The 27776-nt window shown below is 38.8% G+C and overlaps 1 protein-coding gene across 2 annotated transcripts in view; it reads right to left on the minus strand.

The window, feature by feature from the left end:
• Positions 1-23920, minus strand: part of LOC149077175 (sodium- and chloride-dependent glycine transporter 2-like) — a 44457-nt gene extending 20537 nt beyond the window's left edge. Inside the window, exons 1-10 of one of the 2 annotated variants that reach the window (XM_089244909.1) lie at positions 23613-23920; positions 17646-17790; positions 14903-15037; positions 13089-13232; positions 9734-9944; positions 8973-9105; positions 8721-8855; positions 7784-7887; positions 7150-7274; positions 3234-3346 (exon numbers count right to left, since the gene is read on the minus strand). In XM_089244909.1, the coding sequence (XP_089101035.1) occupies positions 3234-3346; positions 7150-7274; positions 7784-7887; positions 8721-8855; positions 8973-9105; positions 9734-9944; positions 13089-13232; positions 14903-15037; positions 17646-17790; positions 23613-23705 (1338 nt within the window). In that variant the 5' untranslated portion in view covers positions 23706-23920. Of the gene's footprint in view, positions 1-3233; positions 3347-7149; positions 7275-7783; positions 7888-8720; positions 8856-8972; positions 9106-9733; positions 9945-13088; positions 13233-14902; positions 15038-17645; positions 17791-20398; positions 20522-23612 lie in introns of those variants that run through there. The other variant, XM_089244910.1, reaches the window with a different exon arrangement.
• Between the last annotated feature and the right edge of the window lie 3856 nt (positions 23921-27776).

Here is a 27776-nt window from a genome sequence, read left to right on the forward strand (position 1 = left end):
TTCTAAGACGCACTTGAGCACCGAATAAGTACGTATTACATAACATCACAACTCTGCAGACACACACATTGTGCCTCTGGGCCAATGAAAACCCAATTACAGAAATCAGGCGATTGCCTTTGACCAATAGCAGAGGGTCTTCAACTTGGTTTGGAAAACGCGAGGCTTTTACACAGAGAGACAGAGAGAGAGAAGTATTGCGGGAGGTTGGACGACCAACATGTCGCGCTTGAAGAGTCGTGAAGTTACTCTTTCTCCCCCCTCCTAACCCCGGGTCGAGATCCCTCAATGTAGGGGACGCAGGAAACCTTGCCCCGAGATGACGGTGAGTGATTCAAATTATATAAATAATTATTGTGTGTTTAATTTGGTGGAGTGAGAGTGTCCAATGTTTCATGTAAATTGTATCGAGTAATATTCACGGTGTCGAAGTATTTTCAATTTTAATGAATAAAATATAAATTGTAATTGTCGAATTGAAAAGGTTATGATTATTTTTCAATCGTAGTAAAGCCTCAACAGAACTGAATTTTATTGATCAACTGATCAAATGCAATTCCTCACGGCGAATAAATGCATAAAAGCACATTTACTGATCCGATTTACAAAGATGACAACTATTGCGTAAATTTGATGATAATGTTGCCTCTCGATATAACAATAATCCTTCTACAACGATGTTTTTTCTTGGTCCGCAGAGTATCGTTACCTCGAGGTTCTACTGTATATCGCATTCGCTGGTAATTATGTGTAATCCCCAGATCGTATTGGTAAACGTGATGAACAAATACGGTTTATCACGTAAGAAAGAACTTAAATTCACCAGAATTGTGCGCGTTAACTTCAGTTGGTTGACACATGTGAGGAAAAACTAAAATTGCGAGACTGATATTAATTATTTGGTTTTATCCTTTAAATAATAATTTTCATTTAATTTAATATTTACGGCAAAATATATGTACTACACGTGTTACGTTTAATGTGATAAATGCGGTTATTATACATAATAAACGATTATTATGCATAATCGCTGAGCATTTTGGTATGTTTGATCAATTTCCTTAAATTTATCACTTTTACAGGCGATTATGAACAGTATCCAAGCGCTGTTGGTAAATTTAATAAGTAATAAAAAATTATCACTTTTACCTGCGATTATATATAATACCCAAGCGCAATGCTGTCTTAACGCATGGGCCCAACCGAGCCTCAGAGAAATTAGAACCGGTTGAAATTTACGAAAATTTGTCAGGTATGGCCTCAGAAAAATCACTTGGCCCGGGGGCCCATTATGCTCTTAAGATGGCCCTGCCCAAGCGTAGTGTCTTTGGTAAACATGATAGATCGTGCTATATGATATACTATGCATAATAATTCGTACATGTATTGTGTCATTATATCGGGGTACGATCGTAAAATTTTTTGTCATTATATCGGGGTACGATCGTAAAATTTTTTGTCATTATATCGGGGTACGATCGTAAAATTTTTTGTCATTGTATCGGGATCCGACTATATTCATCACACGTACTACATTCATTTGGAATTTTTTTCATATTTATCAAATTCACCAATTACACTTGGGTATTATAAACAATCACAGATAAATGTGATGAATTTCAAGTATTTATCAAATTTACCAATGACACTTGGTTATTATGCATAATCATCAATTGAAATTTATCAAGCTTACAGAGATGATCGTGACTATGCATAATAACCGGTGATTATTGCATATAACCTGTTATACAATATTTGCTTGGATTAAGGCAGTGGTTCTCCAAGTGTGCGTTGCTACTAACCTTTGTCGGGGCGCCACGGTGAGTTGTCCGTATTAATGTGCACCTATTCAATACCACGAAATAATTCTTTGTTAGATTATTTTTGAGAGCCGCAGATACATGTCCACTTGGGCGAGTGAGCCGCGGAAGATAAATTTTTGAGAACCACTGGATTGAGGATGTTTCCAAAAAATTACAATTTAACAAGAGATTACAATTCACAATTAAAGCCAGGAGTGGATAATCACAAAAAAAAATCTACGTGCCAGAAAAAAATTTTTAGGCGCCAAAACAATTTTTACATGCTTGTTTTGATTTCTTATGAGGGTATAGCGATCCAATTTCATGTTGGCAAATATGCTGACACAAATTCCAAACATTTTGTACTGCTCTCAGTCTGCAATTTAGTAACTACACGCAAATAAAAAAAAATTTTAAAAATTTAGCTACCAATACCAATTTTTTTAGTCACCTGGCACCTGGGTTTTGTCCAGCCCTGGTTTAAGCTAGTTCATTGAATGAGGACAAAAAAAATTCAGAATATAGTGGTGTAATGAATAATGATCACAGAGGCGTATTTACGATTTTGATACCCGAATTTTGCCGCCCTCCTACTTCATTTTTCCTGACCACTCATTCCTCGACTTCGCCGCCCCGTGTCATAACCCGCTTTGGTCCCCCCCCCCCCTGTAATTATGCCAGTGTCTCTAAGTCCCTCTTTCGGTCACTCCCATGTTCACACACTATCTAGGTCACTTTTTTGGCCATTGACACGTACGTAGCAAGCTGTTTTGGTCATTCACATGCTTTCACACTGTTTCAGTCACCCACATGATTGCACACCGTTTTGGTCATTCATATGCTTTCACACGCTTTGTGTCACTCATTCAGCCATTCACATGCTTGCACACGCTCTTTAGGTCACTCTTTCAGCCATTTATATGCTTACACACACACTTTGCGTCATTCTTTAAGCCATTCACATGTTTGTCTAGGTCACTCTTTCCGTCATTCACATGCTTACACATGGTCTAGGTCACTCTTCTGCTCACTCACGTGCTTGCACACTCTTTTGCTCACTCACGTGCTTGCAAACTCTCTAGGTCACTCACTGACCCAGTCCAACACCGTCTATAGCAGAAAGCGAATCTCGTGACGTCACTGAAGTCGTCCATTTCACCTATAGTCAATGAATATACAACAAAAAAAGGTAAAGATTTCGCATACGTCGCGGCCTGTTATATCCAATGGCTAAAGGTAAAATGGACGACTTCATTGACGTCGAAGCTTCGCGCGGAGGCTTTCTGTTACAGAAGGTGTTGCCTCCCAGTCTCTCGCTCTCTGGGCAGAGGTGGATTCGAGGTTATAAAATTTTTCCGACCTCCTGCCACTACGTACTAATTTTTTTAGCCACTAAAGTTGCTCCGAACTTTTAGTAATGATTGCACTCACCATAGTATCCAGGCCGAGAAGGATAATCATGAAAAAGAAAAGGAAAGACCACATTGGGGATAACGGCATTTTTGTTATCGCTTCGGGAAAGACGATGAATATCAATCCAGGACCTAATTATATCGAAGAAAAAGAAAAATTAGGACTCAAAAAGACAAAGGTGAATTGTTAGGTACCTCATAATATGATATTTACTTTAACTTTGAAATACTGTAACTGGTATTATTATAAACATATGAGATACTCTTTCAGACAAATTTTTAAATTAAAAAATGAAACAGTTCATGCTACAAAATATTGTGAATTTTCAATTCCTCAAATACTGTGTTAACTCTTTAAGCGGTATTGACGACAGAGCCGCCCTTATTAGACGCGAGGCCCGGTGCGAGTATATGATTTCGGGGGCTCCTTTGCCATGATTTCATATATGTATTTTGTAGGGGAAGGAAAGTTGGGCATCCAAAAGTTTTCATGCATTATCACAGAATATCATGTTGATCATTTTTGCTGCACCACGGTCATTTTCTGCACACGAGGGCTAATCAGACCGGAACCTGCATTTCATTGCCGATTCCGAACGGCAGGCTTGTTTTTTATACTCATCGAGAGGTTGGTGCGCTAACCCCTCGATGGGGGAAATCCCTGCGGTAGCAATTTTTTTTTCAGTCATGTCGCCGTTTCTGTTGTACCCCCCCGTGTCAGGAAAGTTTTCTGACAAAGAAGGACCGGGTATCGAACTCGCGACACCTCTAAACATCCTTTGGTGCTTTAGGCGAGTATCTTATCGACCGGGATACCGCGCCCTATCGCAGAACATGCAGGAATGCTAAAAAATATGTATCACCAATGAAAATTTAGAATTAGTGAAAAATAATTCCCAGAACTGATGGAAACTCAGAATTAATGAGAGAAATAATTCTAAAATTGATGAGAGAAGTAATTCCAAGATTGACTAAAATTCCAGATTCAAATTAGTTGAATCTCAGACACTTTGCTTTCTTCGGAAAAATGTTTGGTTTTTTTTTTTTAAATGTGAAAAATGTATATTTTTTCACTTCTTTCACCGCGGGGCCCGGTGAGACCGCACCTATCGCACAACCCTAAATGGCGGCTGTGATTGGCGAGATATCTCACCTGCTTAAAAGCCTGTTATTTATGAATTGCCAAGCCCAGATATTTTGTAAAGGTGATTTCTCAATGGAACACTTTTCCCAATATTGTGTACCTCTTCAAGTTTTCACCTGCTGAATGAATGAAATGCCAGAACTTGGCAAACTGAACTTATCCCGTTGAAGTATGATCTCTTCCAGCCCAGCTTCGTGGAAGAGTAAGGAACACTTAATTTTGAGTAAAAAAAATACAAAATATCGGAACAAAGCGTACTTCATCGCAGGGCCGTCTTAAGAGCATCATGCCCCCCCCCTCCGGGTCAACTGGTTTTTCTGAGGCCGTACCATGCAAATTCTAGAAAATTTCAATCGGACCTCACTTTTGTAAGGCCCTCTTCTCCTTAGGCCACGGGCCGTGCCCGGGTGTGCCCATGCGTTAAGACGGCACTGCTTCATCGCCCATTTGATGTTCCAAGCCCATGTTCCCAATTTTTTCCCTGAATGTGTGAGATTTCAAACTTGAATACAAAGAAAAAATTCCACATTCATTTCAGCATATAAATTTAATTTTTTCTAAATCACTTATACCAATGCTATTGCCAAAGCCTGAAATGCGGCCGAGATTCGCGAATTTCATTTATTTATTTATTTATACAATATTGTTGACCCAAGGCCTATACAAGAGGACGCGGTAGATTACACATATGCTTTGAAACATTTGACAAGAAATCGGAGATCGTGAGGGAGTTAACAATAGTAGAGGAAAGTTTGTTCCATTCAACTATGGTATTGGGAAAGAAACTGAATTTAAAACAATCTATAGAGGCAAAAAAATAGGTTTTAATTTTTTGGGGTGGTCTATTGGAAACATAGGAAGGCCTAGACAAAATACCTGACGTATCGAAATTTAAAATACCATGAACAATTTTGTAAAGCATGGCTAAGCGGGAGATAAGTCGGTGAGTAGGGAGTAGGTGGAGATTAAGTTCGAGTTAAAGATCGGAAACTGAACTAAAGGATGACCAGCAGTTGTGAATAAAGCGAGCGGATTTATTTTGGATAGATTCAAGTTTGTCGATGTTACTAGAGGTGTGGGGGTCGCAGACCTCAGCTGCATAAGAAAGAACGGGAGAAATATAAGTTTGGTAGCAGTGAAGTCGGACGTCACGAGTAGAATGTTTGAGGTTGCGGCGAAGGAAAAAAAATTTGTTGAGGCATTTCTCTGGTAGACATAATCGATATGATTATTCTAACGGAGATCAGCCGAGATTATGACTCTCAGATATTTAAATTGAGAAACTTGGGATATGGTTACGTTATTGATCGAGTACGAAAATTCGAGGGGAAGAGTTTTACGTGTAACATGAAAACTGTTTTAGATAGGTTAATAGGCATGTGCCAACATGAGCACCAATCTGAGATGGAAACAAGATTACGGTGGAGAATTTCTTGATCAGATCTGTCATTAATTGCGCGGTAGATTACACAATCATCAGCAAAAAAATCTAGTGGTGCAGGGAGGTCGTTTATATAATTATATTAAAAACAGTAAAGGCGAGAGGAGGAGTACCTGAATTGATAGTGGGAAAAGGTGAGTCATGATCTTCAAAATGTGAACGAATTGTTTACGATTTTTTAGGAAAGCTTCTAACCATTTGAGTAATTGTACATTAAGACAAAGATTTGAAAGTTTAAGGAGGAGTCTATTGTGTGGAACTTTATCGTGGGAAAGAAACTGAATTTAAAACAATCTATAGAGGCAAAAAAATAGGTTTTAATTTTTTGGGGTGGTCAAGTCTATTGGAAACATAGGAAGGCCTAGACAAAATACCTGACGTATCGAGAAGCTTTGACGTATCGTAGCTTTAGAGAAATCCAAGAAGATATCAGTTTGTACCTTCCTGTCAATGGCTTTGGAAAAGTCATGGATGAAAAGGGACAGTTGGAACGATAGAATTGGCCAAGAGTTTTGGCCAAAGTCCGAATTGCAAAAATTATTCGGAATTCGGTAAGCCATTTCTCGCTTTGCGGCTGATGTAAGACGGCCCGGTAGAACAAATCCATTTTTTAAACCGCTAACGCGTGATACATGTCTATGTATAGCAGCTGTATTAGATTAGCTCCATGTGACGAGAGAAAAAAATTTAAAATTTGAAGGAAAAAAACCATAAAAATAATTACATATATATATATATATATTTTTTTTTTTTTTTTTTGCCAAATTTTGGAGAGAAAAAAATCATTAACGCTTTATGACTATGGTTTGATGGGTTGCCATAACTAACGTGGACATAATTATCTCGATAAAATACTCCAACTTGATGATGATCCCGAATCATGTCTTTTGTTATCAGACTTTGGCCAGGGATCATCGACCACTTCGCGAACTGGCCTGCCAATGCCCGAATTTCGGAAAAATGTAATTTAATTTTTTTTTAAATTTTAATGTTTGTATGGACATGTGGGCAAGTCCAGAAACAATACCGGATTTCCCCCCCCCCCCATGAATTTACGGTTGATATCTCTACACTAAAGGATCAGAAGGAGTAATACATAAAAGGAAAAAATTATGAAAATCAATATAAATCTGAATTCGGCCTGTAAAAGGTTAAAAGTATGTGACATTTTTTCAAGGGGGTTTAGTGATTTCTGCTGTGCTGCTTAAAGGGTTAAACTGTAAAAGTTCATGTCCAATGCTTGGCCAGTTTGCGAAATCGCCGGCCACTTCGGACGAATTTTTGACGTATGTCGACTCATGACATATGCATATAAGAAATAATTTTACATAAAAACAAATGAGAACTCACCGGATCCGACAACTGCGTCTACGGAAACTCCTAAACTGTGTGCCATGACGCCAAGAGCCGAAAACACGACGAACCCTGACAAAATACTTGTGGCGCTATTCAAAATACCGATCAGCACTGCATCTCTAGAAAACAAAAAAAAAACAATTTGAAACACTATCTACAATAATATCTAATTTTCATCATCTCCTGTATGGGAATACCTATTGCTTTTGGCTAAGACGTGGCTATCATTCTGATATTTTGCCGGAACTTCGTCATGAAAGGGGTTAGAAAATAGTACATATTGGCGATTTTTCTTAGCCCCTTTGACTGATAATTTTTAGAATAGATTTGTTAATTTATTGAGGAGTTTTAAAACTGAAAACAGGTTTCATTTTTTTTTTATTTACAGTGTATTCAGGTAAAGAAAAAGTTCTAGCAATAGGGTACGAACATAGTGCACACTGGTTTCAGATTCTGCAAGTTGGCACCGTTATAATCGGTTGAAAAGTACCTGAATTTACAGATGGTTTTGACGTTAGGATGGTAACCAACGTTATAGATGGTTTTTCAACCAATCTGTAACGTCGCTGACTTGCGGAATCGGAAACATGCGGTCACTATGCGGGATAAGATATTGAAGAAAAATTACTTGCAGCAGTTGTTTTCGAATTTATTGTAGCTTGCCAGTGTATGCCAGGAACCAAGCCCGACACCAATAGAAAAGAATATTTGGGTTGCTGCGTCACCCCAGGCCTGGAAAAAAAAATGCACGTGAATGTGTTGTGCAGAACCTCAACCGCTTATTTATAACTAAATTAGAAACTTAAAAGAAAAACTTGACTTATTAGAAACTTTTCTCTTACTAAATATAATTAATTTCATAATTATTGAAATAATGAAAATTCTGATGCATCTTGTATTTTGCATCAAATAATACAATTTATTAATAATAGTCATGGTGTAAAAAAACGATGAGTAATATCAGAAACGTAAGTATCTTGAATTGTAATGGTCATCAATCGTCATTATTTTTTCACAAACCCCTGCGTGGTACATAACGCACTTGTATACAGGGCAGTCATAACCTTCTAACCGGCATTTTGCGCGCTATACAAATTCACAATTTTAGACTGGTCGTCGCCAAATTTTGCAAATATACCAAACGGGGCCCGACTTGAATGATAGGCTACTTAAAAAGAAGCTCTACGTTTGTCAGAGCTGAGCAAATGCCCGAAATGGGCGAAAAACTGTCGGGCAACAATGGTTCCAAGGCCTCAACAATGACTTTTGGAATGTTTACTTTGGTTTCCGTGGTTCCCTAACGATGCGTTTCAGCATGTATATGCCTTTGAAATGGTTTGTCACTTCTTTAATGCTGCCAGTATGTAAAATAATTTATTTCTATACGTTGGTTTGTCACATTAATTGAAGAAAACCCGGACACAGCGCGGGTATTACAGCTAGTAATAAATAAAATGCATAATCTAAAAGGGTACGAAATAGATAAAAAAATCTGATATTGGTTCCAGATCGGGAACCGAATGTATACGAGATGTTCACAGAACGTCACAAACGCCGATACGTACCTGAGCAGATAAGAGTTTCTCCCATTCGGGAACCAAGTAAAAATAGATGCCATCTGATGCTCCATCTAGTGTCAGGGCACGGATAAACATGAACACGAGGAGAACATAAGGGAATAGCGCCGTGAAGTAAACGACCTATGGATTATATCACACAAACGTTAGGATGCACACAATCGAAATTTAACTACCTAACTCAAATGCATCGTTGGGAGCGCTCGTCAACATTTGCAACTTAGAAGAATGTTATAATACCTTTCCGGAGGACCGCACTCCTTTAATCATACAAATCGCAACGATAGTCCAGCTGAACAATAGGCACAGCGCGAGCTGCCATCGCAAGTTACCAAAATTATCGAGTCCTGATGATTTATCTAGCATGTAATGCCTGTATCAGATGCAAATTGGGAAAAAAAAATTAGTTCATATGATATTTTCCTACACAAATTGAAAGTTCAGTATTACATAATGGTACAGGCATCTTCAATCTGTTGTTCGTGAGCACCATGGTTCTCGCTGTAGCACCAAAGACTGAGCTGCATCCGATAACTTCGTGCTCGCTCCATCGACTCTAAGCAACCAAACGGGGTTGCGATTAACAATCATTCTGCTGATTTGAGTCTGTCGTGTGCAGAAGCGTCGGAATTGTTTTGAACCTGAGGGTGCTTGTCTTGAGCTTTGTGTAAGAAATTTTGGTTGCTGACCTGTGCCACAAATTACCGTGGATGCTTGAGCACCACCGGTTCAGACCCCACTGGCCATTGTAATTTGATAACGATGGTCATGGACAGTGCCATCTTAACGTATGGGCCTACCTGGGCATGGCCCGGGGCCTGAACAGAAGAGGGACCTCACAAAAATCACCTGGCCCGGGGGGGCCCATGACACTCTTAAAACGGCCCTGGTCATGGACGGTGCTCACGACTCGAAAAAAAAAGGGTTTAAAACCCCTGCAGTTATTAAAATGTTTCTATTCTATAACGACTTCTTTTGGCAATATGTTCGTACTTGCTTACAAATAATAATCTTCACTCGCCGAGAGATATTGGGCTACGTCTGATACGGGAACGTTGGATCCAGAGGCGTTCAGGCAGTGACCTCCGCCCATAAAATTGCCGTCCAATTGTCCAAGGCTCTTACAGACATCGCTCACCTCCCTGCAAGTGCCATTCCAGAAAGTGAGGTTCGATGCTTGGCAATGAATTTCCATATCTTTGGTATGACAACCTGGGAGAAATAAAAAACGAAGACGGCACGACAGAGTGAATTCACTATACAGGGTGCCCTGCAAGTCCTAATTCAGCTTTTATCTCATCAACCGTTCGTCATAGAGGTATGATTTCAGTTTAAAAAATGTTCAAAATGTGTTCAGGAATTATTCTGTACCAGTTTCAAGAGTGAAAATACAGTGCGTCATAAAATAACAAAATCTAAATTTTATACGGTTCGTTCCTGTTTTCTAACTTCCTGTTAGAAAGTTGTTGCCCTGTAGTTTCTGAGTCAAACAAAAGCAATCCTATATTTTTACGATGAGATATTCGAATTCAAAAATCTGTGAAAATTTGGGAAAGAACAACATAAATGGGGGAAAGGAGCTTTGTCCGTTAGTTTTTACTGTTATTTCCCCACTTTCCCCCGATTTTTGAATTCAAATATGAGTTCAAAACATGTGTTTTTTGGGTTTAGAAGAGATAGGGCAACAACATTCTTATCGGAAGTTAGAGGACGGGGGGAACGTCAAAAAATTCAGATTTTTTTATTTTATGACACATTCTATTTTCTACTCTCAAGGGTGTGGTAGCTCAGGTCGATAAGGTACTCGACTAAAGTGATAGTGATAGGAACCGAGAGACACCCAGGCTCTGTCACACTCAGTGATATAAGCACATTGTCCCTGGGGACTCGGGTGCCTCCGGGGAAACCTAACCATTTATTGATCTTGAGAAAGATATATTACATACATGGGCAGGTGCCATTACGCACCTCGCCAGTAAACAAGTATAAAATTTGTAATCGAAAAATGGTGATTCTGTAAATAAATCACAATTGTAAATCACAGGTTATAAATCTCATAATAATCGTCATAATTGGGAATAGTTCTTGATAAAATTTGATCTGCTTCTCTTCAGGGATTTTCATTGGATCTGTAACTATCACATCAATGAAAGTTGTCAATCTACTGTTGGGTTGATCTAATCGCTGCACCGTGTAGTTTGATTTGGTCCAAAGACATTCGTTAGTAATTGCTGCCTGTATCCAGCTTTTCGATAAGCCAGCATGGATCAAACTATTCTCGACTACTCAGGCTCCTCTTCTTCTTCCTCTTCTCTAAACAGATGTACGAGATCGCTGTCTGGGTGTAGTTGACGTCGTAGTCTAGTGGATCTCCTCACTGGCATAGGTGGCTCTCTATCTGGTTCTGGCTCCGGGACTGTAGTTATGATATCCTCAGGGTGCTGCTCTAGAAAGCGGACCAGTTTACGTATTTCACTTTTCGAATCTTCCCGCTTCAGGATGCACTCAAACCAAGGTATTCGCAAATGTTCAGCTGGCTCTCTGAAGTGGAAAGCCGTTGTCTTGGGGCATAGAGTTGCGTAGTGAAGAGGCGTGCCTATGGCCAAACATGAGCATTTATCACTGGGGATTGATTTGAACCTATGAAGGTTAGCCGGAAATGGACCATGGCCCGTTACGAACATAATCATCTCACGTGACCATTTATGGTTCCGAGGCATTACATGTCGCAGGATCCTATGAGTTGATCGACCGGGTTCTGTGTTGTCATCCCACCTCGGTTGCCATTTATTCATTAGATCCTTCCATAGGATTGCTTTGGCGTGTGATGCGGGAAGCAGCAGATCACCTGTAATGATTTTGCATTCGGTAGCTTCCTTCGCCGTGGTATCCGCCAATTCATTACCCCATTGGCCTATATGTGCTTTTACCCAAGAGAGGCTTATTCTGGTGTGATTGCAGAGAAGCTTTCTTATTGTCCTAGCCATTTCAGGACTAGACTGAGGATTAGAGACCGCCAGTATGCTGGAGCGACTGTCAGATCTAATTAGGGCAGCTTTTCGATGTAAAGAAGCATCTAAGACTGCGTTGCAGATGGCGAAAAGCTCAGCCTTAAACACTGAGTTATCATCCTTTAGCTTGACCGACCATCGGGCTATTACTTGTTTACCTTTAGTCTTAACGTATGCTGCTCCAGTCCCTTTTTCCGACTTTGATCCATCCGTGTAGTATATAAGTGTGGATGACTGAAGCAGCTCACCTTCGTTTTCTGGTTCGTCAAAACGTATTTGGCTGTTCCGCAGCCCGACTGACGGGTGGGATGACCAACTCTTTATTTTTCGTTCATATGCCTGAGGATCCAATGACTCGACTAAAGTGCTAAAGGATGTGCTAAAGGATGCTAAAGAGCTAGAGGTGTCGCGAGTTCGATACCCGGTTCGTACTTGCCAGAAACTTCCCCGACACAGGGGTACAACAGAAACGACGACATAATCACAGAAAAAGATTAGTACCTCAGTGAGTCCACACCGAGGGGTTAGCGCACCAACCTCTCGATGAGCATAACAAAAAAGGCGGCCGTTTGGAATCGGCAATAAATTGTAGGTCCTGGTCTAAATTAGCCCTCTTGTGCAGAAAATGACCTGTGTGCAATGAAAATGATCAATTTTCTACTCTCAAAGCTCTAAAAGGATGAAAATGATCAATTTTCTACTCTCAAAGCTCTAAAAGGATGAAAAGGATCAATTTTCTACTCTCAAAACCCTTACAAGAAATATATTTTGAGCATTTTTTAAACTAGAACCATACCTCTCCACGACAAACGGGTGATGAGAATAAAGGCCGAAAGGACTTACAGGACACCCTGTATAACGCAGCAGTGTCAGTCAATTTCATTATTTGTAGAATTATCACCACAACATTTTTGTTTGCGAATGCAAAGCTATTATAGTGGAACTTCCCATACCGGATCCCGTTAGCGAACAACTCCCGTTAATGGACATTTTTTTTTAAATTACGTCAAGGGGTCTCAACGTATTTTACTATTCATTAACGCAGTGGTTCTCAACCTTTTTTGACTCGCGGAGACATTCCTGGTATGCAATTTCTATGGCGGAGCCCCAAAGGCCTATTTTTTATTTATTCACCAAAGGAGCATTCTCCAAGGAGCCCGTAGGGCTCCGTGGAGCACCGGTTGAGAACCGCTGCACATTAACGGACGCCCCTATTTGGAGTGCAGAATTTTCGGCCCCGTGAGTGGCCGTCATCGAAAGGTTCTACTGTATAAAAGCATACACTCGTATCTTTTGTTATTGTTTTATGTGTAGAAAGATCTGGAACTCTTAAATTATTACTTACCGGGAGAATTCCACGTGTGACTGCAACTTTCCCATTCGAGAGAACTGCTGAAAGACGCGAACATGTAGAATGCTCCCCAAGCCATCACCATGTTATAATACACGGTGATGAAAAATGTCACCACTAGCATGGCTACGCCGATACCTTTCGAAAGGGAAGGAATGGATCATAAAACTGAGAGTTTGAAATGATTTTTTCTCATCACCATAATATTTTATCAAAATTAATGGCAATAAAAATTGATAAATAATACTATTTTTCCATTCCCGAGAATAAGATGCGTGTTCGGTGCATTAAACGCAGGAAGTACGTTGTATTTAAAATTCTATCGGAAATGCTTGGTATTACAAAATTCACAATTCAATTCAATAACATTAAAAAAAAACTATATTTATCATGAAAATGGCCTCCAAATCAACCGAAAGCATCCTTAACCTGTTGCTCGAGGGGAAAACAGTGTAAATCACGAGTGTTTGGTGCCCATGTCCAAGGGCGGCTTGAGCGAGGGGTGCGATTCACCTAGGCGGAATAGAACAAGTGTAAGTAATGATCAGGGTCGGCTCTTAAGCCGTGCGACCCGTCTGGACACACGGGACACCCTTCTAGGAGGGATGCAAAATTCCAGTTGATTGGGTGAAAAAAAAGCTTTGTCGACCCAAAAAAAAGAACGTGGACAGCGGGTGCCAAAAATTGGTTCCGTACGAGTAGACATTTTTTTCTCGAGCCGCCCCTAATAATGATAGTTCATCAATAAGAGCTGTAATGGGGAAGAGGTTATCTGGCGTAATCGAGAATAATAAAATAATCCAGACCAAGGAGTGAGGCAGTTTCTCTAAAAGGGGACATAGGGACATGAATATTTTGCTTACTAAACAATTGTGAGCGGCATTGCACTAAAAAAAATTGGTTCATCCCACGGTCGCTTAGGCTAAGCCCGGTCAGACTCCAGCACGAGTCGTCTTTAGGGGCGTCCCACGAGGCTTTGTACCTGGGCGGCAGGTAAGCTCGAGCCACCCCCCCCCCCCGGTCCCTCACTCTATAGCAGGGCTCCTGGGTTGGGACTTTCGGTGAGCCCCCAGTCCCAACTTTTCACGCCCCCCCCCTATAGTGAATTTATAGCGCGATAAAACGAAAAAATTATGAGAATTGTGCCGCTCCTTGTCAGTACCGACCATTGTGGGGGGGGGGGGGGCATGACCACCCCTGCTTATGTCCGGTTTCTTTTTCGCGTGGTGTGGATGGACACCCCACAAGTAGATACTACATACATACAAGTTGCATTCAAAATTAATTTGGATTTGAGTTATGCGCGAATTGCCTTTTGGGTTCTCCTCTTCTGATTATGACGATGTTCATGGATCGATGATCGCGACTGGAAGATCGGATAAGAAGACCGCATGCCTGCCTCATAAATAGCTATAGCATCCAGAGGCGTACGCAGGGGGGGGGGTGCTCAGGGAACCCGTGTGCCCTCCCCCCCTCCGTAAGCCGACCGAAAATTATAAAAAAATACAATATTTCGGTGAAATAATTAATATCGAAAGAAAGTACCCTTTACATGCCATATTAACCAGTTTCTGTTAATTCCGATGCTTTTGATTAATTCTGTTAATTCAGTGCTTTTGGTGGTATATTCTAAATTTTCTAATTTAATAACAATTTGTATACGCTGGAAGTTTGAATGTGACCTACTAAGGGTTACTGTACGTAATTCTCAAATGCCTCTTGCGCGATAGAATACCTCCGACAAATCTCGACTAATGACCATCATCTATTTTATTCGAAACAGTCTTATCTCGAAATTCGACACTTACCCCGAAATGCTGGTGCGATGTTCTTGAAGATGAAAACTGGACCTTTACCATGGTATTGTCCTAATGATAGTTCCAGGAAAAATATTGGCAGCGCACAAATCACCATCACGATCCCGTAAGGAATTAAGAATGCACCTTAAATAATAATAATAAAATATAATTAAATATACAGTCGTCACTCGATATTCACGGGGGGTTACCGCAAATACGGTAAATCCGTGAATAACGCAAGCCCCATAAACTTTTTTAAGCATCTCGATTGTATCTGATTTGTGTGACAGAAGTAGAAGGGGGAGTCCTTTGATTTTTGGTGATGTTTTCTGAAAGAACATAATATTTCCGTCAGCCATTTCTTCTTTATTTCAGTCAATTTGTTAGAGTATGGTAACAAGGCTTGCTCTACCAATTTTTCTACTTGGGAAAAACGTAATATAACCTTTTTTTTCTATTGTTCGCACAGAAAACTTGTTCTCTTTTACTGTGAACTTAATCTTTCCTTTCAATGTTCACGAATTTGCAGGTTTAATAATTACGGTTATAATATCCAAGTTATGTATTGCATACTTGCTTACCTTTTATTTATCGCACCCTCAGAAACTTTCTACTTGAAAGACATGTGGATTCAGGGCTATATACTGTAGTAGAAGCTGTAGATCAACAACGGCTGATCAAATTTGAACAGCTTTTTTTCTTGATGGATCTTATTGTACGCTCTTACCGTATTACTCGCTGATGCCGGATCAACGGGGGAGCTGACCACTGTCAAAATTTCGAATTTTTCTTTCAAAGTTTTCACGTTCAGAAAAATTTAAATAAACAGTCTTTATAAGGCCAGGATTACACTATAAAAGTTTGATAAAAAATCTTTTACAAAACGAAAAACAACCAATGCGTTTATTGGCTGCATTTTCAAGTTTGATGAAAGAACTTTTATCAGACTTTTATAGTGTAATCCCGGCCTTAGAAACATTTACAGAAGCACTAGAAAAACTTTAGGATGGGCTTTTATAAAACGTTTGTTTACCACATAGAATTTATAGGTTGTTCCGGTACGAGAATTGACACTGCAACTGTGTCTTTCCCAAAAACTGGGAAAGGGACCGTGAATACCGAGGGCCGACTGTACTTTATAAATTCAGTATTAAAGGTAGCAACGTCAAATTCACTGTTATCATTCAACTGTAAGTGAAAAAATAAATAAGAAAATTTTTAATCACTTTTTCCTCCAATTCATAATTCAGTAATTTTCAGCAATTTCTTCACTTGAAGCACGATATACTTTCTTCAGGTGTCATTCATGAAAATCTTCGCATATTTGCTGGACACGTATTTCAGAGAATTTCTTATCTGATACACAATTTTGTACTTCTGCTTTAGGAAATACGCTGTTTATAGCTGCAGGAAAGCTTTTCAGACCATCAACACAAGCAATTAGAATATCTTAGGTAGTTTAATACCCCTAACCAGAAGTTGGCTAAAAGAAACAAACCAACTAAACCGAATTATAAGTTCATTAATGAAACACACTGTGTGCTTTATACCAGGGGTGGGCAACAGTTGGGCCGCATGCTGCCCACAAGGTGATTTTGTGTGACCCCGACAATGAAAAAATATTGTGTATCATATTGAATTTGTGATCATTATTTGAGCTATTGGTTCCAACCGCAGACTTCCTGGTTAACAAACATTCATTATTTCTAGTGACAGAAATAATTTACTGTGTCTCGTAATTTACTCTAATCTCACCTTTTCATACAAATTGCTCATGAAGTTCTTGCTATAGGGAATTTTTTTTCCTATAATTTTCTCTCTCTCTCGTTGGGCAAGTTGCCTGTTGTATTTGAATACATATTCGGTGTTCTGCTCACGGCAACAAAACCTTTTTGGGACTGCACACCAAGTCACAATGGCACCTTGAAATTTAAGCTGACTACGCAGATTCTGGGCAAAAAAAAATGTGCTGTATTTGATAGTGGGTTGATATTGTACCAGTGATTAAAGAACTTCCACAAAGGGGAACTATGACTTCTGAAAATAGGGTCGCATTCATCTTCTGAATTTCGAATTGACAGGTTGGTGACATTCCTCGTTGCATCAGATTGGTACTTCTTTAAACCGAATCAGATATTCTGGTAAAAGAAGGTAACTCACGTGCAGTGGCAGCGGAGCCGGGGGTTCTGTTGGTGCTCGAGTACCGGCGTTAATTTGTGCCAACTGATTCAAAAATCGAAATTTCTAACATAAAGCTCAAGACGAGTACTCACAGAAACACTTCCGACGCCCTGCTCTCGTAAAAAAGAATACACCCATCACATACAAATACATCTGGTTTTGCCTGTAAAATTTAAGCGATGAATGTATTGAATGAAATAAATTTTAGGAAGAAACTGCGATTTTTGATGCATTGCATCTAGCTGAGAACGCAACCACATAAATGTAAAGTTTTTATTTCTCCCTTTCTTCATAAAGCTCTGGGTGAATGTTAAACGACTGAAAATTGCCCGTGTTTCACCATATTACCTATGGGGGTACAGAAATATTCGAGTTTTCCAGGTGCGGCTCATACGCCTGCGTGGTACCTCTGGTGAGGCCCGCAACGCTGCAACCGACTATTATGCTGGCCCTTGAACGGCGAGAAGTTGGCCATCCCTGCTTTATTCGTATAAATAATGTCGAAAAATATATGTTATTTTCCGATTTCCATGTAAATTTATACAAGAATTCGGTTGAAAGAAGATACTACCTCCTCCATGACGATAGCATAGGTAAGGAAATCTCCAGATATTTCCCAAACCTACAGCATATCCCAAACAGGACAGCAGGAAATCTATTTTTCGGCTCCATTGCTCTCTCTGGACAACGGCCACTTTATTCGTGTCGTGATTACCCTTCAAAAAAATCACATGAAAATTACAAGTTCAAAATACAATTAAAAATGAATTATTTAACAATTGAGAACTCGTGGAAAAAAAGCTCCTGTTAAATAAATAAAGTGGAAAAAATTTTATCATAAAAAAAAAAATCATATATTTTCTTTATTTTAAATACTAAGGGATTGCAATACATCATGTTACGTATTCCTATGAAATTCCAGATACTTGTAGTAAAATTCCATCATCAGCCGTGATATAACGATTATAGTTGTTGGATGCGAAATACTTATTTCATTAATCGACATGAAAAATTACAATTGTAATTATTCTAAATAGTCATCCCATTATCAGACAATATATCGATTGCAATTATTATAAAAGTTCCACAACAGAATTATAATTGTAACTATTCAAGGTAGTTATTTGATAGGGAAAGATAAAGAGGATAGGCATAGGGAGAGAAAACCATAATTATTGGATAATTATTCCATTATCAACTGCAATATATCAACTATATAAAAGAAACACCTTTTGAACACAGTGAGAAAAATGAAAACCAAGATTATAACTCAAAATACGAAATTTTGTATTTTGAGTTATAATCGTTTTCTTTCATCTTTCTCATATCAATATTATAATTGTAATTATTCTTAGTTATTTCTCATCATTTTCTGCGACACATAAATTATAACTATTCGAGGTTGTAATTTCATTACCGGCATAAGGAAAAGTTATGCAGGGTGATTCAGAAAAGACGGGAAAAATTTTAAGAGGTGATGGTACACACCAATACAAACAATTGTCATCAGAGAATGCATAGTCTAACATGAAGCGCAAACGCGCTACCGCGTTTCGAAACGGCCGCTCCGTAAACGTTAAAACGGCATTCCTGTTGAAATTTATATGGAGAGAAACAACACCATGAATGCAAACGTAACCTGGACAAGAAGAAGAAACCGTATGCAAATCTGCGTCACAGTGAATAAAAGGCGCGGACGCCAGCTCTGTGAAGTTATTCCAGCGTGCAACCGTTCTAACAGTGGTAACGTACGGGATGATGGCGCACTTCAGTAATACTAAGAAAGTAGATGTGCATTTCATTTACGGAGCTGCAAACGGAAGTATTCATCATTCACCCATTATTTGCATGCATGGTGTTCTTTTTTCACCGATAAATTTCAACAGGAATGCCGTTTTAACGTTTGCGGAGCGACCGTTTCGAAACGCGTTATCGCGTTTGCGCTTCATGTTAGACCATACATTCTTCGATGACAATTATTTGTATTGGTGTGTACTCTTAAAGTTTTTCCCGTCTTTTCTGAATCATCCTGTAATTGTTGCTATTGGAGATTTAATTATCGGCTGATATATGAATTGTGTTCGTAATAATTCGAGATTGTTTCATCTTTCACAACATAGGAATTATAATTGTAACTATTCGAGACTCTTTTTTTCATTATCGGCCGCAATATATGAATTGTAACAGTAATTGGTGGAGGTAGTTATTTTATTATTAACATCAAAGAAAATTATTTGTTTGATATAATTAGCTCACTATAGACCGCAACTTATGTACTATATGTAAATTTTAAATGTAACTGTTCGAGATAGTTATCCCATTACCGGCACGAAGAAAAATTACACAGTAATTATACTATTCGAATACTTATTTCACTATTCACCGTATGAATGATAAATAATCGATATAATAATATTTCGCTATCAGCAACGGTAAAAATAATTATTTGAAAACAGTTATTTCATTTTCGGCCACAATATATGAGTTATAATTATTCGAAATGAAGCCTACACCGCTTATTATAATCACGGATAATATAATCATTTGGGTATTGTTATTACTTCAGCAAAGAACGGAACAGACCAATATCATAACATGGGAAAAAATCGTTAATAGTTATCAGAACTTCCGATTATGTTGTCTTACAATATGAATGACAAATAATTACTTAGTGCAAATACTGAATAATTTGTATTAAGTAATCCCACATAAGAGGAATCATGTGGAAAGAAAAATATAGTTGTCCCGCTTTGAAATACATCCCGTTCGACCAAACGGGATGTATAGTCACCGTACTTGCAAACAGGACTTTTTTTCTTATATAGTTATCATTCAGTTTTTTTAAATCAGAAAGGGACCGTTCAAGTATTACGTCATCATCGATGGGGGGGGGGGGGTTCTGATTCGCTGACTTTTGATTACAAGGGGGGAGGGGGGGTTTGGATAATGCTTACGTCAGCAACCACCCTTTATGAAAATATGAATTAGGATTCAGTGGGACAGAGCTGATGACGAAATTTTGCTGACAAGGGGGGTCAGCGTTTTTCTGACTTTTGCTGACAGGGGGGGGGGGAAGGGGGTCAAACATGGCTAAAAATTTGCTTACGTATTACTTGAACGGCCCCAAACCCCGAGTTCCAATGTGATCGCATAAAGCGGCGTGAACTGTGCAAGTTATTTCGTTATCGACCGTAACATATGAATAATTATAACCACAAAAATTACAAATCATAAGAACCGATTAATTATATGGGAAGTGAAACTGTGTAAATGAACAAAATTTCGAGACTAATTGCTCATGATAATTAATTCGTGAATACTCACCATTCTTGCGTGTGATTGATCTGATCAAAAAATAGCGTGTTGAACAATTTCCCATCCGTTCAAAGAAACAAATATAATGTGAAGCAAAAGAGAAGAGGAAAATGAAACTGGATTTTTGTGTTTCGTTCCTTTATTTGAAGCTTTTCTTTAAACTATGATTTAAGAAAAGAAAATGTCGTCAGTGACGTTTTCTTTTTTTGGGAATAAAACTCGTTTTTCTTTTCGCCCTGTTTGCGTTGCGTTGCATTGCATGCATCTTTGCGTATGTGTGTCAATATGGGCAAGTAGTATTCCATGAATGGTGAGTGTGTGTATTTTCGGTTTCGGTGTGGCAATGGAAATGTATTTCCTTGTTTCGTTACAGTACTTGCTCGTTTTCTCGTATCTATTCTTAATTGACTATTGAACCGAATACTTCCGATTCCCTCGGCGAGACATTTATTTAAACTCTCTAAAATGCAAATCGAAAATAATATTTTGTCGTGAATAAATATTATGGTAGTAACTTTTTGTGTGTGAGTGTGTGTGTGTGTGTTGGCACAGAAGCGTATTTATGGGGTTTGCCGCCTGTGGACTGCACAGATTTTGCACCTGTCTCCATTTCTTGCCAATTTTCATAAACAGTCATTCCCCGAATTTTCCGTGTGTATAGCCCCCGCCTGTCTCTAAGTTACTCTTTTACTCGCTCACACACACTTTCTAGGTCACTCATCAACTTGGTTCTTCCCTCTCTAGATTACTTCTTTGGTCACTCACATGTTTGCACACTGTTTTTGTCGCTCACATGTTTGCACACTGTTTTTGTCATTCACATGCTTGCCCGCTGTTTTTGTCGCGCAAATGCTTGCACACTGTTTTTGTAACTCCCATACTTGCACACTGCTTTTGTAACGCCCATGCTTGCACAGTTTTTGTCATTCACATGTTTGCACATGCTGTAGGTCACTCACATGTTTGCACATGCTGTAGGTCACTCACATGCTTCTACACGCTGTAGGTCACTCACATGCTTCTACACGCTGTAGGTCACTCACATGCTTCTACACGCTGTAGGTCACTCACATGCTTCTACACGCTGTAGGTCACTCACATGCTTCTACACGCTGTAGGTCACTCACATGCTTGTACACGCTGTAGGTCACTCACATGCTTCTACACGCTGTAGGTCACTCTTTTGGTCATTTAGCATACTCTTCTTTGACTCTTTTGGTCATTTAGCATACTTTTCTTTGACTCTTTTGGTCATTTAGCATACTTTTCTTTGACTCTTTTAGTCACTCACCGTCCTTGTCCCTCAATCTCTAGATCACTCTTTTGATCATTGCCATACTCACAAATGGGCATGCCCCCCCCCCCACAAGAGTGTACTGACAGGGTTCCAGCCCGTGGCCCAGGAAATTTTTTTCCCTTTTTTTTCACTGTAAATTCACTATGCAGGGGCCAATGGGAAAATATGGACTGCCACCCGCCTAAGATCCCATCCAGCCTAGGGATCCTGCTGCAGACTGTGGGGTCCACGGTCTAAGTCACTCTTTTCATCTCTCTCACTAAACTAGTCCCTCGCTCTCTAGCCAGAAATAGCTGCTCAAATTTTGTCGCCATTTCCGCATTCTAATAATTTTCTGGATCCCTCATTATCCAATTTTCCACTCTAGACCCGCTTAGCTTCTGCTCTTGTATACCCGCCTGTCTCTAAGTCACTCCTTTGGTTGCTCACATGTTTGCACACGTTCTAAGTCACTCTTTTGGTCACTCATTGTTCTTGTTCCTCATCCTTTAGACGCTTAGGCAGAAGTGGATTTATGGCAGTACAAATTTTTCCGCTTTCCGCCCATTCCGCTAATTTTCTTGATCACATCTGCCGCCCCCTCCGAACTTGTCACCCGGATCTATAGTCCGCTAAGCTCTCCAGCCCCCTCCCCCGTAAATACGCCACTAGTTGACTATGTCTTTTTGGAAAACAATTATGTTTTTGGGTAATAATAAATACCTTTTAAACAACGGTCTGTTTAACAATGCTTTTTTTAATAATGTCTTGAATAATGCTCACGTATTTCCAAAAAACGATATGCTCTTCTGAATGACGCTGATTTCAGTGAACTTAAACTTTATTTATTACATTCATTGTTAAGAACGTTGTTTTTAGCATCGCTTTTTCTAATAAACAATGTTTCTTTTCGCCGGCGACGGCCATCTTAAACAATGATTTTTTTTGAAGCAATTTGCTTCTAAACAACGCTGAAACACTGTTGTGTTGCAAATTTCTACAATGTGCACAAGACTGCAACAATGCAATTCTAAACAGCATTGTCTTCAAAAATTTTCTTTTTAACTTTTCAATGTACTCTTTCGCTCAAACAATTGTCTTTAATAATGTTCTTTTGGACAATGCTATCTTCAACAATGTTCTTTTGAAACAATGCTATCTTAAACACTGTTCTTTTAACAATGCGTTGTCGACAACGTTCATTTTAAATACCGTTGTTTTCAACAATATTCTTTTAAACAGTGTTTAATTTTTTAACGAGGGTGTTTCCAACAACGTTCGTTTTAAATAATGCTCTCTTCAATGACATTCATTTTTAAGTGTTGTCTTCATCAGTTTTCGTTTTTAACAATGCTGTCTTCACCAATATTCTTTTAACAACGTTGTTTTTTAACAATGGTGTCTTCAACTACGTCAATTTTAAATGGTGTTCACAACAATTTTCTTTTTAAAAATGATGTTTTATAAAAAACGTTCATTTTGAACCACGTATTTTTCGGTAGCGATTTGTTTTTAAACAATGCTATTCTCGACAACGTTTCACTTCTAAACGATGCGACTTGAAGGATGCTGTTTTGAACAATGCATGCTGTCTTCAACGCGAAGCTCTTTAAAACATTTTTAGCTACGCTTTTTTGACGAGATGTATATATTTCGGAATATTCTCGGAAAGTGCTTTGATATTTATTTTCTGGGTAATGCGGATGCAGTTTTTAATATGTTATTAAGATTACTTTAAATCTTTCTTATACAATAAGTATATCATAATAAACTGCAATATAATATACTTTTAGTCATTACTTGATAATTTCTTCTCACTTTGAAACATATGGAAGTACGCGAGATGGGTACCTTATTGTCAGTGACTGCGTGTGTTCAACAAAAAAGACAACACTGGTAAAAATTAATGATATTACGGACATATTACGTATATCTGTGCACACTTACGTGACTGTCGGGAGAACTGGGTGGCGGGAAATCCACCGAAATAGGCATCGCCGGATTCTTCCAACTAGAGCCCAATATCAGAAACGACGTCATGATAGCATTTCATGATGTACACGCGCATTTATTCACTAAAATAAGTTAAAAAAACGGATATGGATGCGACACATTGCAAGAAGCTGACGGTGCTTATAAATGTTATTTCCAGTAGCGCTCTACTAGAACCGGGATGTGATCGGTTACGAGCGTATGAACAGATTGATCACCTGTTGGGTGTACACTACGCAACCCTCTCTTTCTCTGCATGAAGTATTTTTCCTTTCAATGGTTTTAAATGATGACTGCGGCGATGCTGCAAACGACGAATTCATGCTTGACAATAGAAAAGTGCGGTCATTACAAAATGATGAGCAGCTGTTTTACGTTTTCTTTTCATCTCTTTTACGGTATTCAAATCTGTTATTTTTTATCATCTATTGTCGACCTTGCTGTATGTTATTTTTCTCAAAAAGACATCATTATACATACACTAACAACTTTCGCCCTATTATAATTTCGCAATTCTCACATACGCATATGAGAAATAAAATATTCTTATGATCATCCAATGCTCACCTGCGAATGCTTCAGTTTTGCTCTCATAATAGTAATCAACAAGAGCATGAATCATTTATGTATTTCTAATGCTTATAATACCAGTTTTCTTTTCGAACATTATACATTTTCGCAAATGGAATGCTATAATGTTTCATTTTTAAAAAATATTTTTTATGGATGTCAAACTTTATTTTTGAAGCGGAAAAGGCACATTCCTTTGTTTATGGAGCAGTAGTGGTGACCATATTTCGTTGAAAACGAAAAATTACGATATATCCCCACTCATGTGCAAAATTATTTGATATTTGTTGCTGAAAATCGCTAAAAATTGCACCGAATCATCACCAAAAAATAAGTTCGTGTGAAATACAGGTTTATGGGGTGGGGGGGGGGGGGAATAGCATTATTTTATATAAACAAATACGAAACAATGGGGTACGCAATGAGGGAAAAATAAACGACGTTATCAATTAAACCAAAATGATAATTAGTTGTTGTTGTAACTTTCAAAATTTGCTAATCATTATGAAAAATTGCCAATCTTCATGAAATAAAAAGATAAACTCTATTTGATTTCAAACCGACCCGACAGAAAAAATCCCGACACAAATATGTAGTGAATTAGAAAGTATTTCTTGAGATAGAAAAGTTGAAAGAGAAAGAGAGAGAGAGAGAGTCAATAAAGTGTAGTTTTATAAAGTCTTGCAATTTGTCTATTAGCTGATTGCCGTGAAGATAATTAATTCAAGCTTTTCTCGTTGAAAATACGCGTACACAAAACGAGATATTTTAGCCAAGAGTTGGAACGAACAAAAAAAATGCTAAACACAGGGCGTATGGTCAATGTATGAATGGGAAGTAATACGTGTATCTTGTGTGCATTGCTTCACACCACACACGAGGTATTGTTCTTCAGTCCTTGAAGGTCACTGAATTCGTGAAAGAAAATAAATACATAACAAATAAATAAAAAAGTACCTGTAAAGTCATTTCTGAAGTAAAATCATTTAAAGCTCGCTTTCAAAAAAATATAAAGAAGAAATACTGACACGAAGTATTTCATTGTATGCTTATGTGGCTTTTCGAAGCTTCGACATTGACGACTTTCTGATATGTAAAATTGGGGCGCGGTAGCCCAGGTCGATAAGATACTCGCCTAAAGTACCAAAGGATGTTTAGAGGTGTCGCGAGTTCGATACCCGGTTCGTCCTTGTCAGAAAACTTTCCTGACACAGGGGTACAACAAAAAATTGCTACCGCAGTGAGTCCACACCGAGGGGTTAGCGCACCAACCTCTCGATGAGTATAAAAAACAAGCCTGCCGTTCGAAATCGGCAATAAATTGTAGGTCCCGGTCTAATTAGCCCTAGTGTGAAGAAAATGACCCTGGTGCGACAAAAATGATGAAATGTTTGTAAAATTAAAAGATGCGTTCGCGCGAAATTGCAAGAAATGTCTCACACATGCATTCAATCACATTGTAGTTTTGATGACACCAAACCTGAGTGTCCTGAATTCAGTTGTTGTGGTGCTCATACTTTGCAAAAAAATAAAATATATATATATATATATATATATATACATATATCAGTGGCCCCCCTTTTCCCAACCTTAGCCTTCAACCTTTTTTCGGTCGTGAGCACCCGTTCATGTCACACAAAATTACTTCGATTTCCTGATTATAATTTGCTTTTGGAAACTTTTTGTGTTGCTACCTTTGTCACTAATAATGAAATATTAAATTATGGGGTTGTTAGCCACGCCTTTTTTCACATTAAAAAAAAATATTTTTTTTGTTTTACGCCTTCCGTTGTTTTAATAAAAATATTTTTGTGAATTATTTTTAAAAATTAAAATTTAAAAATTCTATTGAAAATATTATTTTTTATTATTACTTTTCAGGAAAAACGACGCTGCTGATACCTAAGGATTGGTCTGTAATCCTCACTAAGAAACCTGTAAGTAACCCTTATAATCCGTGAACTGGTCTGTACGCAGGACTTGATCCAAAACTGGCGGGGAGAGGGGGCAAGGATGGAAAAATTAGGGATTAAAAACTGTAAAAAAATTATTTCAGTTTATAAGTATAGTGCAAAAAAAAACGCTGTTACGAAACCAATTCTGTTTGTCAACTGAATTGGTGTAGGTGATAGGAAGTGGATAGACGAAAATAACGTGTTATTTTGGGAAACCTTTACAACCATGAGGGGATGGTAGGCCCCCTGGAAGGGATCCCGGGAAGGGAAATCATGTGTAACCAACCTCCTTTGCGTCTACGATCACGTGTGACTAAGGCTTTGGCAAAAAGCAAAAACGTCGAAGTTGTTAATCTTGATATCCAGAAGGCATTCGATCGGGTCCAACATAGTAAAAACTCTTGAAGTGCTTACATGATATTGGGTGTTGAATTGGGGGAGCCTGGGAACCTTGATTGGTGGTATCGGGGTGCCAACTATAATTCAATACAGTGCATATCCCCTGGGTCATGACTCTGCCTATCCGAGACAGTAGTGCAATTTATGCCATATGGTTGGTAAAAATTTATTTGAAATTCCTTAGAATTTCTGGTACCCTAATTTGGGTTATGTATTTAAGTTATCCCTTGAAGTCGTATTTCTGCAGATGAGTAGGGACCTTTCTTCTTATTTTCTCCCATGGCCCGTTAGAATATCCCAGGACAGCAAGGGGACCATATGGCCCCAGGTTGAGAACCACTGCTCTAGATTATTATAATTAATAATATGCAAGACACAAAAAGCAAGATAAATAGAGTTCTTGGGCCTACAGCCTCCTTATCAAGTCACCTTACTTGGGCCAATAGTTTTCACTTTATATCGATAAACTCGATCAGGGTACCGATGGGATTGTTAGCAAATTCGCAGATGTCGTGAAGCTAATGGGGGTAGTCGGGAATCCAAGCGACAGGGACAGATGCTCCAGAGGAACTTGAATATTATTGCAGCATGGCTTAATTAATGAATAGAGCATGGTCGCTCATTTTGATTCGAAGCAACCCATGTTTACAACCCACTTACGAGTTGAATGGCATTACTATTCCGGATGCAAATAGGGTCACCGATCTGATTGTTCTCACTGACAAGCGGCTTAGGTTTTCTAAGCATTGTTCAGAAGTGGCCAGACAAAACAAATAGAATGCTCGGGTTCATTCTTAAAAAGGTCTTTTCGGTTTTCTTAAAGCAGTGTTTTTCAAAGCGTGCGTCGCGCACTTTGGTTGAGGGGGTGGAGAAAAGAGCTGTGTGTGCCCTTGTTGGCACACAAGGTTTGGGCTATAAAGAAAGACGATTTCTTAAGTATGTTTACAATGGAGGAACGCAGGTGTCGGGGGGGGGGGATATGATCGAAGTGTTCAAAGTTTTCAACGGGATGGATAGGATGCACCATGAATTATTAATCCACCGTCAATCAACTGCTTAGACAAGGAGACACCAGTAAGAGACATTTCCACATATATGGTGTCGGAGGGAGTTTTTCTCTAATATGGTTGTTTATAAATGGAATAGCTCACCACCGGGTTTCGTGAATTCTAACTTAATTGATACCCTTGAAAAG

Source organism: Pholcus phalangioides, unplaced genomic scaffold, assembly GCF_987345545.1.
Source record: "Pholcus phalangioides strain wild (caught in Gottingen) unplaced genomic scaffold, Ppha-v1.0 ptg000015l_1, whole genome shotgun sequence".
In the NCBI taxonomy this organism is placed as follows: domain Eukaryota; kingdom Metazoa; phylum Arthropoda; class Arachnida; order Araneae; family Pholcidae; genus Pholcus; species Pholcus phalangioides.